Consider the following 15,411-nt stretch of genomic DNA (forward strand, 5'->3'; position numbering starts at 1 on the left):
AGCATGGCATTTACAAGGACACGGATATAAAATTGAGCAGACTGGTCTATTTGAAACGAAACTGAAATAAGGAAACCCAAATAATCTAGTCTATGATACCCACGGGAAGGAACGAAACATAATTCACCGGCGCAAGTTCGTCTCCATCCGGTGTTCCCACAATCGTAAGCACATCGCCCTCATGCACCTCTACACCTTTGAAGTAGATGCGAGTCGCCGAATGACCATCGCGAAGGTCTGAAAAGTCATGCAGCAGGTGCTTCCCCAGATCACCAGCCCAGTTTCCGATAAGCCGTTTCTCGCTGCTCCCCTCACTGCCGAGGAACAACTGGTATCGAGACGTGCCTCCGAGATGATCATAATAATTCACCGCAATATTGTAAACCCCGACCGGGTAAGTGACAGCCCAAGTGGCAGTCCCCGGGGCGTTGTTTGACTCGGTGATGATTGCGTGACCTCCAAATGCTGCTTCAAAGGGGGTAATAGAGACAACCTTGTACCCACTCAGTTGCATATCCTGGGCTTTGACGCGCCATTTGTAGCTGCCGACTCTGTGGTGCTCGTCGGGGATGCCGCATTTGGCGAGGTAGAAGTTGCAGATAGAGTCGCGCCACACGAGCGCGTGGCCTGCCTGATAGGTCAAGCGGAATAGAGTGTGCTTGAACCGTTGGTCATCAATCAATCCACGCAATGCTTCCCAGCGCACAGGGAAGGTCTGCGCGTCCTGGGCACCATCATAGTGGGCATCGTAGAAATGTTGAATCACCGTCTTCCCGGACTTCAGCCGGCGGGTGTATGGCACGTGGTGGAACCAGAGAAGAAGCTCATCTGGAGTGGTCTCCGGGTTCTCGAATATCTTTGCTACTTCAGAGGGATACTGACCGGAATAGCCAGTACCAGTAGCTGTGGTGCGGTCCATGCCGATGGCATAGGCATCTGCACGTGTCCACTGACCCCATCCGTTGCCGTCCATGGCAGCAGGGCTCGGCCCATAGTGGCAGGTCTTTACGATATCACACAATGTCTGGATACCTAGGTTGCCGGAATAGTTTTCGTATGTGGGCCATGATTCCATCGAGAGTTGGGTAACGGTATCGATGACAGTTGGGTGATGGCTTAGGGTGAGTCGGGTCCAATCTTGAATCACATCCCTTTCATCGCTAGTTGGATCCCAGCAGTAACAACCATAAGCGTATAGATTTGACATAGCCAAGTGGCTACCTAGCCAGGTAGAGTCATTGCCGACATTGACAACAGCTGCGTAGCCACTGCGCTTCCAATTGAATCGCTCCCCCGAGACGACATCCCGGACCAAGGTTTGCTGTCCATCAATGCGGAGATCAAAATCGAGAATTGTCCTCCACAGTGGAGGCAGGTAAACAAGATGGCTCTGCTGGCCCAAATATTCTTGAGCGACTTGAAACTCGATGATCACCTGAGTTCGTCGCAGGTGAGCAAGCAGAGGAGATGGAGGTTCCCGGATCTGGAAATCAATCGGACCGTACTTGATCTGGACCAACACGTTGTCCTCAAACACATCGTCCAATCCATCAAAGAACTCAACAGCGGCGTTGGCACGATCGTTCTTCCAGTTCGATTCGTCGAGGTGATGGTTATAGACGAAAGCACGGTACATCACAATTCCGTCTCCATGAGGCTTAAGGGCCCTGGCAAACAGATTGGCTCCGTCAGCCAGCGTGCGACCGTACGTCAGCGGACCAGGCTGGCCCTCTGAATTTGCCTTGATCAGATATCCAAGCATGTCCGGAACATCTTCGTACAGCTGGGTAGTGATATCATTCCAGAAGGCCACCACATTCGCGTCTAGCGGATCCGATGTCGAAAGGCCACCAAGTTCGATCGGGGTATCAAAGTACAGTGCAACTCCGATTCTCACACCCCAGGGCCGCATAGCATCTGCTATCCGGCCAAGACCCTTGAGGTTTGTCGGACTCAGAAGGTTGCAGTGCGAATTAACGTTGTTCACAATAATGCCATTCAGCCGAACGGAGGCCATCAGACGCGCGTACTGTGCTACCCTGGTGAGGTCATCCAGAACGGCGCCATCTTTGAAGAAAACCGATGGCCCCGCATAGCCTCGCTCAATCGTCCCATCCAGGTTATCCCATTGATTCACCCAGCGGATCGGAGCGCTAGGGCTGCTGGTGTATGTCTCGGGACAGGGTTCATCCTTCGCCAGCAGCATCAGGAACTCGAAGGCACCGTAGAGTGCACCTCGTTCATTCTGGCCGATAATCAACACATGCGCTGGACCATTGTTGCCATCCTTCCGTGCACCCAACCAGAACCCATCTTCCTTCAATGATGAAACCCCTTCTTTGATTTTCTCGATGGCGGGGGCAGCAGATGGGAAAGTATCGACGGTTCCGACCACTATCGCCGATGCAGGGATCTGAGCAGCCTCCGGGAGTGTATTTGTTACGTCCACCTTCTGGCGGAGAATCTTGCTCAAGCCACTTTGGATTTCCTTCCCAGCCGTGTAGACGGGACTTGAATTGGCCTCACTCAAAGCGACAATCTGCGAAAAGCGGGGGTGATGTTTGACATGTTCAGCAGGTAGAGGCGCGTATCGCAGCCAAGCCTCGAGGCCGTCCTCTTTTGCAGGCATATCGTTAAAGCTTCAAAATGAGCGACGAGGAGAGCAAGACGGGATGGTCTCTCTCATGAAGCAGAGGATTGGGCATTACACTGTCGCCCAGTCTCTCTGCTTTAAGGCTGATCCAATTCTTGAGAATTGACTCGTCCGGCTAAATTGGACTTGAGCTCTCGTCAAGAGCATAACGGCTCCCTTTTGCCGTTGGAATAATGTGGACTGCGGAGAAGAGGTACCGTTGATCCAAGGCAATCTAGGCTAAGTCTGAATCTATTCATGATGCGTGAAGAAGCTCTAAATCATTTCAAGCTTGAAACTGGAGTAATTGCAAGAGATCTTGGCGGGAAATGGATGGCTGCTTGGCATGCTTCTTCTGGGGTTCCTTTCGATTTAGCCAGGAAACTCTGAGCTTTGAGTGGTGGAAATTTGCTGATTAGTGTTCTCCGTCATACGCCGTTAACGGCAAATGAAGCGTAGAGTCTATTGGCTCGTGACAAGAATCGTATCTTTGTTAGTGCCTTTCTTAGTGCGGGGGTAGCCTTGAAGTCGCAAAGATCTGCTATTGCCAAGGTGGTACGAGTTATCCTTGTGAAAGAGATGAGGCAGGCAATGGTAAATGGTAAAGAAATCATGAATCAGGATTTTGTTATGGCGGAAGTTCAATTAAGTCAAGGCCAAATCTTCGCTGAATTGATGCACCAGAGCTTCCATATCAACTTCTCTTCATCCAAACATAGCCTGGAATGTGCCCTGGATGCGGGGTAGCGAAGATAACATAGATCTGTCAGAATGATAGCCGAGGCTTTGCCAAGAATGCTGAACAGAGACCTTCAAATAACTATGCAAAGTCTATTCTCATCTGTCACACAAATTTGACCTCCCGCGCGCCGTAATTAGCCTAAAGCCTCAGTGTAATATTAGTACTGCATTAAAATCCCCGCTCGCCAAATTCGGAAGCCGAAGTAAGCATAGCATGCCGTTCCTCAAAACTAATGCCATCGTCTACGGGTGTTATGATGAAACCGGAGAATCAACGGCACGAATCACTATTACCGTTGCGGCTGTTCGTAAAAAAGGACGAGCTCGATTTTAATTTAAGCGGACTTGCGAAGTTAGGTAGAGGACGCCTTTCTGCAAGGGGAATTCAAGCCAACCAAAATAATTATAAATGGGCCTCGTCCGCTGAGATTAGTCGAACGAGTGCCGAGTCTGTAAAGCAAAGACTTCTCGCAATATGAAGTTCACTTTCTACTTCCATGCTTTAGGGCTTCTGGGCCTAAGTGAGGTAGCTTTCGCCGTCGTTGCAGCAGCCTCCTCCTCGGTCAAAATCAACACTGGTGCGAAGTTGCAACATGTAGATGGCTTCGGATTCTCCCAGGCCTTCACGCGTGCAGGTCAATTCCAAGCTGCTGATCCCGCGATCCAGAAGCAGGCTCTTGACCTTCTCTTTAGCAAGGAAAGTGGCGCAGGATTCAGCATCATCCGCAATTGGATACCATCTTCCTTCAACTACACCATCGAGCCCAACAGCCCTGGCTCGGCCTCCGCTCCTCCCCAGTACCGGTGGGACGGTTGGGACGAGGGACAGCTTTGGTTTACCAAGCAAGCTGTCAGCTATGGAGTCAAAACAATCTACGCCGATGCATGGAGTGCACCGGGGTTCATGAAAACCAGTGGGAATGAGGCAACTGCTGGGTAATAACTGCCATATCTTTGATGCCGAGTACTAGAGGTCCGCCGAGGTCACTTGATTGCTAACACAAATATTACCTCTAGTTATCTGTGCGGAACTCCAGGTCATTACTGTGCGACAGGAGACTGGAGACAAGCCTATGCCGACTACCTCGTTCAATATGTCAAGTTTTATGGGAATGAGGGACTTCATATCACCCATCTCGGCTTCTTGAACGAGCCTGACTACCAGTGAGTGAGAACCTGGCGCAAGGAGCTATTCCAAAAAATTTACTCATGCTGATCGATGCAAAACCTTTCGATCTCACCTCTAGGCCAAGCTACTCGCAAATGCAAATCAGTCCCAACGCGTCAGAAGCCATTTCCTTTATTCCAGTTCTCCGCAAAACCGTTGATACCGCGAAGTTGGATGTGAGCATCACCTGCTGCGATGCCACCGGCTGGGACAAACAATCTAGCTACACCAATGCCCTGGTAGCAGCCGGTATGGAACGCGACCTCGGTGTTATTACTGCCCATATGTACTCGAGCGATGCGACCTACCCTCTCAACACCTCTCTTCCGACATGGCTTTCCGAGGCTGGTGTCGAAACCAATGTCGGTGGCTTTGTCCCTACATGGTACAATACCGGCGCGCTCAACGAAGGCCTATCCTGGGCCAGCAAGATCGCCAAAGGATTTGTCGATGCCGGCCTGAATGCTTATCTTTACTGGGAAGGCTTCGAGATTGCCCAGCAGCAGTCCGCAAGCCATCTTCTCGACACTACCGGCACCAATAATACAGTCGTACTGCAATCGGGGATCTTTCATGCTTTCAGCATGTGGTCTCGCTTTGTTCGACCGGGAGCGCACCGTGTCGAGACATCAGGGGGTTCCAATCTGGCCAATGTGATTACGGCTGCCTTTCAGAACCAAGATAAGTCCGTGGTGGTGATTTTCACAAACACTGGCTCTGCGGACCAGCCAACTGATCTTGTGGTTCCTGACCACAAGGCTGGAGGCAGTGCAAAGGCTTGGCTGACCGACAACACGCACAAGGTGGAACGAACTAGTGTCGGTCGCGTTCGTGGTGGTTCCATTCAAGTGACCATCCCCGCCCACAGTGTGGTCACTGTCAAGTTCCCTTAATTGTTCTCAGCCTATAAAACGTAATTTGGGCGGTAGGGCTTTCATGGCCCTTGTCGTGCCCGCAATGGTTGAATATAACCAATCTCGTTCGCTGAAATCTTGCACGCGTATATACCGTTTCGGATCAGGTATTGTCTAGGTATATTTTTGCTTCATTTCAGGTTGACTTTGACCTTGCAAAATAGTAGCGCTGGCGGGCGCTGCTCACGTCAACATCCTTCATCAGAGAAAGCGCCATATGGCTCGGCAGAGTGAAGAACAGACGTGTTGCTAGGAATTATCCGCTCCTCCTTCTCGTGGGCTTTAGGCCAAATGAAGGCAAAATAAGCAGAATAACAAGGCATTGCCGTATCTTCTGTATACCATTACACCCTACATCCTGAGCCACCATATACAATCATAGTGAAGGGGGCCGACAGCTGAGGACTAGCCCAGTCCACCACAGAAAGTCGCGATTTCTGGAACTCCAGGCTGTCCCTGCCACATGTTTTTTTTTAAAAAAAAAAAAAAAAAAAAAAAGAGTCAGTGCAGTCATCAAGATGCTCCACCTCGTTCCTTCGATCTATTCATTATTCATTCACCAACGACTCGTGTAGCCTTCTGCGACTCCATCCGCATCAATTCAAGCCGGGCCTGTCGCTGGCTCTGCAGGAGAGAGCCGAGTGTCCCTCTTCAGATTTCGATAGAACATGATCATGAGAATCATGGAGGCAGGTCATTAAACTTAATCAATCCACTCGGATACGCCTGATCGCCTGTACTAAGCGCGACGTGCGTGAAACCCACCAGATCGCTTCCTGATGTGGCCTGGCCTAGTCTACTTAGAAAAGCGGCAAGGAAGATGAGATTGGCCGTACTGTGGATCATGGATAGATCCAAGACGCTGATTTTTTATTTTTTATTTTTTTTTGCAATTTTTGGCAAATGAGATCTGTGCAGGCAGTGAGACAAGTTCGAACATTCAATTGGCTATTGACGGTCAGTGAAGGGATTCTCATCTAGTCACTGAAGAAGCAATGTATATACTTATGTAGAAAACGATATGGCCGGACTTTCGTCTAGTTTCTTTTTTTACTCAAACAAGGACAGTCAGTATAGGTAGCTACTCACTCGACGCGATCCGCTACTCTGAGAATACCCCGGTACTTCATCTACGACCATGCAAGCCACGAACGGACTTATTCTCCCATACTAAAGGACCAAAGGCAAGCACGAACTACATAGGTATATAACGGACAGTACAGTGCCACCACTAGGAACTCCCAACCTGAATAGGTATCGACCACCCAGCATAAAGCACCTCTCTACGAAAGACAACATGTCCTTCCATTAATATCAACGACAACCCCATAACCAAATTACAGGTTCTGTCCCAAACAGCCACAAGATCTACAGGCGCAACGCCATCCAACCTCGAACACCTGGTCCAACCCGCTGACGCGGCCCTTACCGAGGACCGTCATCGGACAAGGCATCGACCGCGGACAGTGTAAGCTTAGCTTTAGCCTTACCCTTATCCTGGGATGAAGAGCCAATCCCACCGCCCGATCCACCAGTAGGTGTGACAGGGGTAACTTTAGAGCTGAAGAGGGCCGAGGACGGTCTTGGGGTAGGTCTGTCCCTACCTGTCGCCTGAATCACCCTGTTCCCCGAGCCTGGAGTGCGAGGTTTTTTTCACCTCTGGGGTAGACTTTGTCTGATCAGCCTTGCGCTTTTGGCCGGAAGAGGATTGTTCAGTTGAAGGGGGAGACCCTGCAGACGATGGGCCAGCGAGGGGAGGGTCAGCAATAGGAGGGTTAGGGTTGCCGGGCTTAGAGGCCCACACGGGAATAGCCCGACGCTTGGAAATACCCTTTGAGTCCAGACCTAGGTCTTTTTTGTCCTCAAAAGTTTGATAGGACGGGAACAAGATATTCAGCCCCATCATCGCATTCAACTTGGTCTCACAGACCTTGTTGATATTGAAAGCCTTGAAAGTCTCCAGGCCATCCCCTTCAAGGTGCTCGTCTGCGCCCTCCAGTCCTTATCGACAAGACCTTGTAGCTCATCCCTGTATTGTGCGGCAATATGCGGCAGCATCTTTTTAAAATTGTTATGATGAAGATACCGGCGGACTGTGTGATCTTGGAAGAGGTGATACGCCCGCTGGGCAAAGCGTTGACCAACGCGGTGCACACGTCCGATCGCCTGGGTCTCGAGATTATGATTCGGGGCCTGCTCCATCAGAATAACAATATGACAGTTGTTATGTAGATTAAGCCCCGTTGCACCACAGTTGTACGTAGGGATCAAACCCTGACACCCAAAGCGCGGACTGGTGAACTCCGCGATGGCCGCAGCGCGCTCCTCGGGTTTCTTCGCGGCAGTAATGGTCACTATCCGCAAACCAAGACGGGGGCAAGCATCTCCACCATCCATGCGATGATTGGGCCAGTGGCAGATGATCAGGAACCGTGGACGGGACTTTCCAGGCTCAGGGATCGCGAAGGCTCCCTCGAAATCCAGGATTCTCAAGAGCATTGACAGACGTGGCGATTGCTTACAAAGGTAGTAAGCCTGATCCTCTGCGCTCTTTAGGCGGGGGATGGAAGGGTGATCGCAGGTAGCAAGGTAGAATGCCTCAAATCCATGATGGCGTCCATTGACCAAGCTCGCAATGTAACTGCTCGTGGCCCTTTCCAGATTCGCATTCCTAAGGTAGTCTTTTGAACAGTCTTTTGAACAGTCTTTTGAACAGTCTTTTGAACAGTCTTTTGAACAGTCTTTTGAACAGTCTTTTGAACAGTCTTTTGAACAGTCTTTTGAACAGTCTTTTGAACAGTCTTTTGAACAGTCTTTTGAACAGTCTTTTGAACAGTCTTTTGAACAGTCTTTTGAACAGTCTTTTGAACAGTCTTTTGAACAGTCTTTTGAACAGTCTTTTGAACAGTCTTTTGAACAGTCTTTTGAACAGTCTTTTGAACAGTCTTTTGAACAGTCTTTTGAACAGTCTTTTGAACAGTCCTTTGAACAGACTTTTGAACAGTCTAACAGCAGGGGGCTAAATACAGCAAGGGCTAATATCCGCAAGATCCGCATGTTCTGACGACCACCTTGAGGGCTGAACTCGTCCGGTATTCTATCATCCTCAGACTTGTGGGGATCCCCGATCGCCCTCCAGTATGCAACATCATGCAACTGCTGATCTTCCTCGAAGTACCTCAGCTCAATGGTCATCACCCGAATGGGTGGAATCTCCGAGCCAATGACCACAAGCTTTCCTGATTGGTCGATGACCCGGTCACCCATCGAGCGCTGTATAACAGCTGCCCGAAAGATGAAGGGGTATGCTTCGTAACCAATCTGTGGAGTGATCTCATCCTTCTTTTCGCAGAGCTTAACCAGCATAGCCGGGTTAATAAGAGCGTATGGAATCTTTGACGTGTCGTCTGGGAGCAACCGAACATTAGACCAAGCCTTGTATAACGACTTGATATCCCGGCGTGCAACCCCTTCGGGACGAGGCAGATTTTCGGCTCCTTCCGACTCGTCGACGGGAAGGTGACCGGCAAGGAGACTGCAGTAACCATAAATATCGAGCATACGATTCCACATCGGGGTGGCTGGCAAACCAAACAACGGCCTCCGCGGTAATTGGGCGATGCTCTGGTGTGCCCTTGTGCGAATCGATTTGACATATTGGCACTCATCCAGGATCACCCGCTCAAAGGTGAAATCACAGCACGAGGTGTACAGTACTATTCTCTATTCGTATATGGTGGATAATAGGTACATTGAGTACCTAGATGTCCTTATCGAACCTACTAAGCCTTTTACTTTGGCTATTCAAAAGACTGTTCAAAAGACTGTTCAAAAGACTGTTCAAAAGACTGTTCAAAAGACTGTTCAAAAAGCCACCCAGAAAGATATTTTATAGAAGGTAAATTCAAAGCATATAAATTTACATTGTAAATCTGTTTCTCCAGTCTAGACATTAAGGATCCAGTGTACCTGCTCTCCACTATGTCTGAAAATGGAAAGAGTCCGTCGTGCGAAAGCACAAGTTGGCGTGCAGACCACCAACCATTCGCTGGCTAGATCCAGATCGGTCGTGGTTCGTCAGCGGCCATTGAATGGTGAACCGTCCAGCGTAGAGGCAAGATAGACCATGGCCTAAATGTTGCCTTCCATATTGGGAATTTTACCCCGAATCCAAATCACATGATGCGCTAACTCCATCATACGTTAGTGTAAACTTTCATTTGTATTGACTTGGCAATAAAATACTCAGTCCAATCAACTTCCGGATGACTGGTGGATTCATTCCATGCAAACTGAGCAAACCAGTCAAATGCTCAATCTGGCAATATCTCCATCTTTTGCTTCATATTAGTGGACGTTACCTTAGGAGCAGTATTTTGGCAGCACTATAAGGTGGCGTGATTATGTTTGAGTATTTATACCCCCCGTAATTGACTGCTCTTGTTTCTACTTCTCTTTTATTTTCGGATTTTCCTGCCCATTCACACAATGGCATCTATTCTATCAGCACATGAAATCGGCGAAGGCCTTCCCGTTTTGATCATTCACGGATGGGAGATGGACGGAAGAGTCGAGGAAATAGACTTTGAGCCCATTTTCAATAAAATATCGGGACTTCGACGGATCTATGTAGATCTTCCAGGCATGGGCAAAACACCTGCCCATGATGTCAAGAATATGGACGACATATACCATCGCCTGGTGCAATTCATCGATTCTCGACTTGGGCAATCGAGATTCCTACTTATCGGCACATCATGCGGTGGCTACCTTGCGCGTGCGATCGCTCAAAAATATACTGCACAAGTCGATGGCCTACTATTACGCGTACCGCTTATTGAGCCAGCGGACAGCAGACGCGATCTCGATACTTTCGAACCTTTAGTTGCAAACGAGCAACTCATGTCGAACATGCCATCCGAAGACAGGTCACTTCTTGGAGATGTTCTCGTTCAAACGCCTGCATACGTCAAAGCTCTCAAGGCAAAATATGAGGAGGCTGTCCTCCCAGCAATGAAAGCAGCAGATAATCAAGTGCTGGATCCGATCCGGGCAGATCCAAATCGATATCAGCTATCCTTCTCATTGGACCATGAAAACGCAAAGTTCTTTGCACCCACACTTATTGTATGCGGTCGGCAAGACGGGACCGTGGGCTATCGAGACAGCCTTCGCTTGCTGGAGCTCTATCCACGATCAACCTATGTTGTTCTCGATCGTGGTATCCATGGCTTTCCTGTCGATGAGACTGGTGTTTTCGAATCTCTTGTTCGTGATTGGGTAACCCGGATTGATGAATGGCGAGGTTGCACGGAAAGATAAGGGCCATCTTTATCGATCATCTATATACCAACTCTTGTACCTAGATTTTAAGCGGGTGGTACAGTAGGAACAATAGTACCCTTATCAAGTCTAGTCCAGTTCAAATATGAAAATATCCTCGAGTGGCTCCCGAGAGGCTGTTAGAGACTGTGATACTTTTTCATGTCCAAGTAGGTCGAATGGGAGTTGGGCGAATGCCCATTTGGAACTATAAATTTGTTCGCGTACACCCGCAACTATACGGCTTAATTAAGCTACACGCTGGATCAAGTAAGATTGGCACCATTATCAATCATCATTAAATAATTTCCGAGTAATCATATCAGATCTATGGTGCCATGTGATTGGGGGCTTAAAAGAGTATCTTAGTTCCTGACGTGGAAGGCGACCTAGAACGGTCGGCACTGTACCGCGGAGTAGTAAGCATGGTAATGCAGGGTACCAAGGGGCCAGATCTCTATGGGCCAGATGGCAAAAAATTCTAGAAGACCAGGATGTTAATGTTTATTGCGAATTAGCTCGTTAGCTTCCCAAGACACTAGACGAGTGCTCACGAGAACAAAAGTGGAACTGGGTTGGCCTCGGATTTGCCCGAACGGGTAAGGAGGTTCTAAGCATTCTGGGCCGGGGACTGCCCGCGAGAGATAGAAGGAATAAATGCAGCAGTTTCTGCTGGTCACATGGACGTTGAATCCAGGGCAATAATGCATCTGTTAGTTAGTTATTTTTGGAGGAACGATTGTTGTCGGTGAGGGGGGTGTTCGAGACTACGAGAACCGGCAAACAAATGCACGGTAGTTGCATATCCTAGCAAGATATGTGGCTAGGCGGACAGCCAGAACTACGTCAATCGCACCACACAGAAGTCAATTGGGACCAGACAATTAATTACTCTTACTTATCTGGTGGCTTCAATGCAGGGAAATAAAGATATTTTCAATTTTTGATATCTATCTCGAGTATTGTAAGCAAAGAAAAAAAATGGCAAGATGATGGGGAGATATCTGGACTGTGCCATTGACTTTCTTTAGGCACAGGTACCAACACCACGGGTGGCAGCGCAGTCAATCATTCGTGAATAACGCTGGCCACATGACCACTATGTAGAAGATTCTAAGATCTGCTAAGGGGCTGGCTTCTAGTGATTGTCAGCTCGTGCCGAGTCATATTGAGAGTAGAAGAAATATGTATCATTGTACTGTAGTCTCATCATGGGAACTCTACGCTTCCCCGGAAGAAAAGCAGGTCACCTGCACGGGAGAGTGGGGAAGTCGATCGGCTTGCCCAAAACGGGCATCCGATCTTCAGTACCTTTGGCCTCCTTGGCATCTCCCCCGCGAACTGCTCCGTGTCAAAAGTCAAGATTAGCCTGTGGCAACAACAAATCCAAGGCAATTGTCATTGCGACCAGGATACTTGCAAGATGGCCAAACCTATCCTATCTGACTCTCAATCAAGGTCATGTTTACATCATTTGTCCTGGGGATGTAGCCAGGAATCAGGGTATACTTGGTATACTCGACTTGGTTTGTTTGGATATTAGCTTGCTTGGCCAAAGCTGGTTGACGTGGGAGAGCCGTAAATAGCACTCCCGTTGTCGCCACGCCCGGTTAAGCTGCGCCAACCCCCATTCTTCCGCTGGAGGGTCCAGACTCCATCGTCCACGATGTCCACGACTGAGAATTCCCCGTTTAGGCCTGCTTGCCAGTTTCTGCGTGTTCACGAGACCATCATGGTCAGGGAAACCGTTCCATCCAGTCGTGCCTCGACTCGATTCGATTCCTTGTCTTTTCCTCCAGTCGTGGTGGGACAATGCCGGAGGCCACGGCATCGTGAGTCCGTTCCAAGGGAGTTTCCCTTTTTTTCTTATATAAAGGAGGCCCTGCGTTGGTCCATGGTTCTTCATTGACCTTCTCAATTGTATTCTTCTCGTGAATTTAATATCTTAATCACCTCACGACTCTTTCTTCGATCTTTGTCTTTATTATTGAACCTACTTTGGTCTTCTCTAATACCCGACTATCTACACTTACATCGATACTTTAATCACCAACATCCATCACCATGTCTGTCGCCATTGAAACCACCGAAGCTCCCACTGCCCCCAACACTGCCCAGCCCGTCATGATGGGCCACAAGTCGCGCATGCCCGAGTTCAGTCTCGCCGGCAAGATTGTATGCGTCTCTGGCGCCGGTCGTGGTCTGGGTTTGACCCAGTCAGAGGCTCTGTTGGAGGCTGGTGCGAAGGTGTACGCCCTCGACCGTCTGGAGGAGCCGGTGCGTTCTACATTCGAAATCTATGATCCCTATCCGCAAGCCACCCGTCGCTAACAAACCATCTTACCCGCACAATAGGCCCCAGAGTTCGCACAGATTCAGCAAAAGGCCAAGGAACTCGGCACGGAGCTGCACTACCGTCGCATCGATGTGCGTGACACGGAATTGCTCAACAGCGTGATCGAGGCGATCGCCAACACCGAGGGCCGTATGGACGGTCTGGTTGCTGCGGCGGGTATTCAGCAGGAGACTCCGGCTTTGGAGTACTCGGCCAAGGACAGCAACACCATGTTCGAGGTCAATGTGACCGGCGTGTTCATGACCGCACAGGCTGTGGCCAAGCAGATGATTCGCTTTGGAAACGGAGGCAGCATTGCCATGATCGCCAGTATGAGCGGCACAATTGCCAATCGGGTACGTTCCCCATCACCCCCTCCTCTACAATTTATCCATTTGGTGGCCTTATTACCGGGCGGCGTGGTGTTGCCATATCGGCACCCCACCTTCATCGTCCCCTACTTTCCCTATCCTAACCCACGTTGGGCATGGTCTCTAAATGCCCCCGCAAAATCGCCCATCTAGCCCCCCCCGCACTTTTACCCGTTCCATCTCAGGCTAACACAACACTTCTTTTTCTCAGGGTCTCATCTGCCCCGCATACAACGCCAGCAAAGCAGCCGTCATCCAGCTGGCCCGCAACCTGGCTGCCGAATGGGGCCAGTACAACATCCGCGTCAACACCATTTCCCCCGGCTACATCGTCACCCAGATGGTCGAGAAGCTGTTCGTCGAGTTCCCCGAGCGCCGCGAACAGTGGCCCAAGGAGAACATGTTGGGCCGTCTGTCCCGCCCGGAGGAGTACCGAGGTGCCGCAGTGTTTTTGCTCAGCGATGCGAGCAGCTTCATGACTGGTAGCGACCTGCGCATGGACGGTGGCCATGCCGCGTGGTAAATGCGGCAAGGGGGAGGAAGTTGACGAAATTATAATCATCTGATCCTAGGACGTGGACCCAGTAAACTGGGATTCCGGTTCTCATTTGCATGGCGTTGATCTGTTGAGCTTTTCATTTTGATTTTGATTTTGATTTTTTTTTTGGACCAGCGATAGCGTGGGGTTTCTTACAAACCATGTCCTTTTCATCTTGTTAGATTGTTATCTTGAAATATCTTATGATCTCGCGTTCGTGCTGTTTTCTCATGATAGTTGATTAGACTTATATCGATCGCTCGAGTTAATGCACCTCTACAGATCTGACCCACTCGCCCACTTTTGACAGATCGGCTCCACAGAGACCGAAAATCTGGGGATAAACAGTTACGATTAGCAAATTATAGCGTAATAGGGGATGCAGGGATGTTTGGAATGGATTTCAATGCCAAGGACATCATCTGATTATGTAGAACCTGCTTGTCGCTGGATCCATGATGATTTGGCCAACCATTACACGCAAACAGTGAAATCATTTCTGCCTTGCAATCCCAATCAATTCCCAATAGTCTCTCTCCCCCTTGTACAACCTGGGTAAACCCATGCTCGCAGTTATTCTCTCACCGCTATCAAGAAATCTCCCTCTCCATAGTTCCATGTACCCTCCAACTCAAGAACAACTCACCTTTAAAGCAAGCCAAGACAAATCGACACTCCCATGACTTGACTCCAACAAATCCATGATGGTCGCTACCTGCGAACCAACATACGCACAACCAGTGACATTCTCACCCACGATAACCCCGCTATTACTCGTCCAGACATCAAATCTTGTGAGCTTTAGTACAGCCCCTCCACTCCTCCCCCTCCCCCGCTCCTCGAAACCCGGATGCGGTCGCCAATCCCGACCGGGCCTATTCGCTCGGTCCTTCTGGGTTTAGATTTGTATCCCACTGGTTAGGTGGGGCAAAATGAAGATGCGCCTGTGCTTGATTCTAATCCCTTTGATCATGATTAAATAATGTTGTGGGGTCGACTCCCAATATTGTATAGGGTGTGGAATAGTCGGATGACTACTTAGGAAGGTCGTCGTGATAGACTTAACTTTAGCCCGGCTACTGGCGGTCCGCGGAGAGTTTGAATTTCAGGAGTCTCTTTCTGTGTGGAAGTTGGCGGTTTGTGGCTGTTGGTGGAAAGTTGATAGTGTTGAGGGGCTGGTGAAGTCATGACTGGATGGGTTGTCTCGGGTGCGGCATGCCTGATCTGGGACACACAAGAGGACATGCCAAGAGTACGGGGTATAACGAGCGCCCGTGGTTGAGAGAGGAGGGAGGAATCTTGTTGAAGACACTTCCTAGCTGGGTTGGTCGTGCTCGGCAAGTGCGACCGAGTACGAAGTGGAATGGCCTTGAATGTGAGTCGGACAAAG

The 15,411-nt window shown here is 49.5% G+C and overlaps 6 protein-coding genes across 6 annotated transcripts; 3 read left to right on the plus strand and 3 right to left on the minus strand.

Moving 5' to 3' along the window:
* Window positions 1-85: 85 nt before the first annotated feature.
* N7473_007825 (alpha-glucuronidase A) lies at window positions 86-2,629 on the minus strand (the record flags this gene model as incomplete). The annotated part of the gene is made up of 1 exon (XM_057153765.1): window positions 86-2,629. One exon carries the CDS (start codon window positions 2,627-2,629, stop codon window positions 86-88), a length of 2,544 nt encoding a protein of 847 aa, XP_057008103.1.
* A 1,219-nt stretch (window positions 2,630-3,848) lies between these two features.
* Window positions 3,849-5,434, plus strand: N7473_007826 (glycoside hydrolase family 5 protein; the record flags this gene model as incomplete). The annotated part of the gene is made up of 3 exons (XM_057153766.1): window positions 3,849-4,309; window positions 4,391-4,537; window positions 4,621-5,434. The coding sequence occupies 3 exons, from the start codon at window positions 3,849-3,851 to the stop codon at window positions 5,432-5,434; spliced, it is 1,422 nt and encodes a 473-aa protein (XP_057008104.1).
* A 1,621-nt stretch (window positions 5,435-7,055) lies between these two features.
* N7473_007827 (C-terminal helicase domain-containing protein) lies at window positions 7,056-7,954 on the minus strand (the record flags this gene model as incomplete). The annotated part of the gene is made up of 2 exons (XM_057153767.1): window positions 7,056-7,426; window positions 7,471-7,954. 2 exons carry the CDS (start codon window positions 7,952-7,954, stop codon window positions 7,056-7,058), a joined length of 855 nt encoding a protein of 284 aa, XP_057008105.1.
* Window positions 7,955-8,007: 53 nt separating this feature from the next.
* N7473_007828 (SNF2-related protein) lies at window positions 8,008-9,028 on the minus strand (the record flags this gene model as incomplete). Its single annotated transcript, XM_057153768.1, has 2 exons — window positions 8,008-8,424; window positions 8,483-9,028. 2 exons carry the CDS (start codon window positions 9,026-9,028, stop codon window positions 8,008-8,010), a joined length of 963 nt encoding a protein of 320 aa, XP_057008106.1.
* Window positions 9,029-9,943: 915 nt separating this feature from the next.
* N7473_007829 (alpha/beta fold hydrolase) lies at window positions 9,944-10,777 on the plus strand (the record flags this gene model as incomplete). The annotated part of the gene is made up of 1 exon (XM_057153769.1): window positions 9,944-10,777. The coding sequence occupies one exon, from the start codon at window positions 9,944-9,946 to the stop codon at window positions 10,775-10,777; it is 834 nt and encodes a 277-aa protein (XP_057008107.1).
* A 2,064-nt stretch (window positions 10,778-12,841) lies between these two features.
* Window positions 12,842-14,006, plus strand: N7473_007830 (putative short chain dehydrogenase; the record flags this gene model as incomplete). The annotated part of the gene is made up of 3 exons (XM_057153770.1): window positions 12,842-13,054; window positions 13,133-13,468; window positions 13,695-14,006. 3 exons carry the CDS (start codon window positions 12,842-12,844, stop codon window positions 14,004-14,006), a joined length of 861 nt encoding a protein of 286 aa, XP_057008108.1.
* Window positions 14,007-15,411: the final 1,405 nt, after the last annotated feature.

The sequence above is a fragment of the Penicillium subrubescens genome (assembly GCF_028828155.1).
Source record: "Penicillium subrubescens strain IBT 31985 chromosome Unknown utg000005l_segment0_segment0, whole genome shotgun sequence".
Classification (NCBI taxonomy): domain Eukaryota; kingdom Fungi; phylum Ascomycota; class Eurotiomycetes; order Eurotiales; family Aspergillaceae; genus Penicillium; species Penicillium subrubescens.